The following is a 4,632-nucleotide window of genomic DNA, read 5'->3' as shown; positions in this document are numbered from 1 at the left end:
AAAATATTATATGTGGTTAAATTTAAGTCACTCAGGTTTGTTTGTTTCAATTAACATTTCAATATAATTATACTTTTATAGTCAGTGTTTTATAAAGGTATATCCTTAGGATTGTGCTTTATTGACTATACTGATTTATGTTTTTGAGCTTTTGAGATAACACCTTTTGAAAGCTTTCCTATAGTTCACTATAATTTTTCCACAAAAGACAAAGCACCTAGTTCAGTGATCACAAGCTAACTTCTGCAGTTCAATTTGTAAAGAGATGAGCCCAAACAGCGCAAACACTCTAATTTTTGCTAGTCCATTTTTTAAAATTTTACTCTTCTCTTCAGTTTAAAAAAAAGGAGTTAACGGAAATACTTTCTAAAACCATTGTACATCTGCCAAAGAATTTAAAGAAGTTTAATACATTCTCAAGAGAAAAAAGTTGTTTCCTACATGTTGTAAAGGCTTAAGAAGATTTTAGCTTGTTGGGGGATTAAAAGGGTAACACTTGATTTTTTGCATACTATATAGATCATTTACCACTCACTTTATAACCCTAATTTTCCATTTTTAGTTTTTTTTTTGCAGTTAGCTGAATGATACAAAAATCATTTTCAATCATTGCAACAAGTATATTAAAAATTAAATTATGAACTAAATTAAAACTATACATGACAAATTAGTTTTGACTCTTGAATTAATATATTATTTCATTTCATTTTGTAGGTAAGGTGGCCTGCATTATTCGAAATGCCTTTAGGCTGAGTTCCAATGCAGCAATCAAACGCTATTAAAAATTAGTTGACCGCTTCATCACAGCAGTGGATCTTGACAAAATGTCAATATATCAATTATTATTTTTTCACTTTTATATTTTGGAGAAAAATTCTTTGTTTTAGTCTTCCTGTTACATATAAACGCTTTGTTTCACCGTTTCAAATATTACAAATGATCATATATAACCTCTAAAAACTGATATGTTAAATTGTTTCATTGAAATACACTGCGCACTAAAAAATAAAAAATAAAAATAATATTTATGGTTTCTTCTCCATAACACTACTTGGACAGAAACATACCAAAGTACTAGTATTGTGAATTTTGTTCATTTTGCCTTAAAAAAATATATTCTACGTTTTTTCATTATTACATGTAATTGTCAAACTGCCCAATACAGCTGTAAAATTAAACATTTTTTTAAACATGGTTACAATCTGAACATACTTTGCTGGCATACAAGTAATTCATATCAAATGTATAAAAGATACACATGTATTTTATTTTCGAAGTGTGAGTCCAGAGAGCATACAAGTTTACGAATTCGTAATACTTATTATGGCGAATTCGTTATATACACGTTTTCTATCTAATTACTACCATGTGTACTAATGTGGCCAGGAATAGAGTACCTTCTTCAGAAAATTTTAAAATTTGATGGTAAATTGAAGGATTTATGTAAAAAAAAAAAACTCATTTAAAGAATTTTTTAAAACTATGAAAAACTGTCGTTGTAAAAGAAGTAAATTTCGCTTTTTTTACTTCTACAGGACAACAAAATAGAGTCTCGGTATCTGTAAATTCGTTACAACCGAATTCATTATAGCCGTAAAAGTTCGCAAGCATTTGTGAATAATTTTGTCGGACATTCCGTAAAACTTCGCTATATCCAAGAGTTTACTTTATTGTAGACACATATTTGTCATTAACATTTTAACAATATGCATATCTGTGCAGTCAAAACCATAGTTGATACAAATATGAAGAAAATATCATGATATGTTTAATAAGAGCAATTACAGTTACCTGTGCAAAATCCATGTTTACTGATGAACGCTTCAGACTAACAATAATGCATTGTATTTACATTTCAAAATTGAATACATACTAAAACCTGTTTGTGGTTGCTATGTATCTTATCTAGAAGGTAATTTTTGTGAGGTTGAAAGGTAATTAATAGAGCGAATATACGGTTGGTTCATCTAAAGATTGCAACCTGAGACTGATCAACCATCAGGCCGAAAAATCGGTGCAGTAATTCATTGATGTTGATTTTAATATTTAGTATTTAAAAGGAAGCACAAAGTTTTTGCTTATGCTTTGTGCTTATACACTTTTGATTGTGAGACACGGGAAGTAACTCTAATTGTAAATATATTCAACTGTCAGGTGACAAGCCCAGCCATGTTTAGGACAACGAACTGATCTGATCATTAGGTAAGTATGTGAGTGTATGATATTTTTGATCTCGGAATGTATTCCTATACTAACGTTTTACTTAAAAAAATTAAGCGTGAAGCTCTGTCTGATATCCAAAATAAAATATATACATGTACTTTCGTTTTAATGTTCTAAAAATAGCTTTGAAATAGTAACCGCAATCAATCTATATTAGCAAATATACCAAAATTTGATTTTTAGAACTATGGATCCTCGCTCTACTGCCCAGGACGTGCACCGATGTGACCTTTGTGAGACCGCCATAGCACAAAGCTACTGTGACCTTTGTCATGTCAACCTATGTAAGCCTTGTATTGGAGAACATATCTCTGATGAATATGACAAACATAAAATAGTCCGATTCAAGGATCGAAATTCAACATTGATTTATCCGAAATGCACAATGCATCCAGAGAAAAACTGTGAACTTCAGTGCAAAAATTGTGACAATTTTATTTGTTCGTCCTGTACTGCTTCTGAACAACACAGAGGACATGCATTTGTTGAAGTTACAGACATTTACATCGCAAAAAAAGAAGTAATTGAAGAGGATACAGAGAAGTTACAGAATATCATTATCCCTCAATATGAAGGAATTGCACACGACTTAGAAGGTCAGATTGCTAATCTAGATGAAGAATATGAGAAACTAATAACAGAAATTTCAAAACAAGGAGAGGAGTGGCACAAAGAAATCGACATTGTCATAAACAGGGTTAAAACTGAAATAAGTGAGATAAAAATCAACCACAGAGAAGTTTTACAGAGACACTTGGATGAAAATAAACAGATACAGTCTCTCATAGATCAAACGCAACTAGCTATTAAAGAAATCAAGAAATCTCCTGAAGTATCTTCGACCATAGAATACAACTCTAAGATCAAAGAGTTATATAATCTTCCGCCGCTCAAAGTCAAAGTATTACTGCCAACATTCATCCCAAAGCCATTAGACCATGAGAAGCTATATCTTTTGTTTGGACAGATCGCCCCATTAACTACTGCTACCGAAGAAACTGTTTTGTCACCAAACTTACCGACGAATTCAATCAGAGAATTAATGGATGAACCGGAGCTAGTTGCTACATTGCAAACTGGTTATAATAATCTACTAAGTATTACCTATCTCGATGAAGACAGGATATGGACGTCTGGACAAACCAATGCCATCAAATGCTTCAGCTTTAAAGGTTCACTACTGCAGAAAATTCAGACAAAATCCGGAGAATGGCCTAGTGATATAGCTGTAAACAGTGATGGGGATCTATTGTACAGTGAATGGTTTACAAGAACTGTTAATAAAGTCAAGAATGGAGTAACAGAAGAGTCGATCAGTTTACAGGGATGGAAGCCTGCTAATCTTTGTGCCACTTCTACTGGTGATCTCCTGGTTGCCATGTACAGTAATACACAAACTCAATCCAAAGTTGTCCGTTACTCTGGATCTACAGAGAAGCAAATCATTCAACTTGATGACAAAGGTAAGCCTATATTCTCAGGAAATAATGGTATGAAATGCATCACGGAGAACAGAAACCATGACATCTGTGTAGCTGACTGGAAGGCTGAGGTAGTAGTGGTGGTTAATCAGAACGGGAAGCTAAGATGGAGGTACACCGGTCATCCCCCAGTTGCCAGGACCAAATCATTTAAGCCTCGTGGTATCACAACGGATACTCAGAGTCGTATCCTGACAGCAGACTATGACAACCATTGTATCCATATTCTAGATCAGAATGGATTGTTCCTATGTTTTATTAATAACTGTGATCTAGAGTATCCTCGTGGTTTATGTGTGGACAAAGACGACAATCTGTTTGTGTGCGAGTATTACAAAGGCAATGTAAGAAAAATAAAATATTCAAAATAGACACAGGCGTTTGACAATGATGTATTTCGAACAAGAGATTTTCGTGAATGCGATGAATATCAAAATTGGAATGTTTAATCAGATGCATTTAATCAGTCTGTTATTAAATTCGTTATAAATATTTATTCCATAAATAAAATTCAATACACACAACATGCAATTTTGTTTGTTTTAATTTACATGTACCTTATAAGATTGTTGACTGATGCCTGAATACTAGGTCTTTAGTTACTGTGTCCACTAATGTTTTTGCAAGGAACTTTACAAATTATGGATTAGGTACGAAAATTCCTTTGTTCTGCGGAAATACATGTACTACATATCTGTCTATGACAGATAATATACGATCAAAAAATAGATAGGAACTTTTTGAACATTAATTATCTTATTTAGGTATAACAAGCTTATCAAAGTAACAAATGTTGTCGATCTGTGCACTTCATTTTTTTTTAATATCCCATCTTGGGCCCCTGGACTCAAAATATGTAGTACAATTCAAAAGATATATAGATTGTAAGTATTCAGACCATGGTTGTACAAGTTGTATCGTATCCAGT

The 4,632-nt window shown here is 32.7% G+C and overlaps 1 protein-coding gene across 1 annotated transcript; it reads left to right on the top strand.

The window, feature by feature from the left end:
* The first annotated feature begins 2,141 nt into the window (after positions 1–2,141).
* LOC128161267 (tripartite motif-containing protein 3-like) lies at positions 2,142–4,214 on the top strand. Its single transcript, XM_052824520.1, has 2 exons — positions 2,142–2,202; positions 2,407–4,214. The coding sequence occupies exon 2, from the start codon at positions 2,411–2,413 to the stop codon at positions 4,073–4,075; it is 1,665 nt and encodes a 554-aa protein (XP_052680480.1). The 5' UTR covers positions 2,142–2,202; positions 2,407–2,410; the 3' UTR covers positions 4,076–4,214.
* The last annotated feature ends 418 nt before the right edge of the window (positions 4,215–4,632 follow it).

This window comes from Crassostrea angulata, chromosome 8, assembly GCF_025612915.1.
Source record: "Crassostrea angulata isolate pt1a10 chromosome 8, ASM2561291v2, whole genome shotgun sequence".
Lineage (NCBI taxonomy): Eukaryota > Metazoa > Mollusca > Bivalvia > Ostreida > Ostreidae > Magallana > Magallana angulata.
The sequence above is the reverse complement of the archived record's forward strand: the minus strand, read 5'-3'. Positions and strand labels throughout refer to the sequence as shown.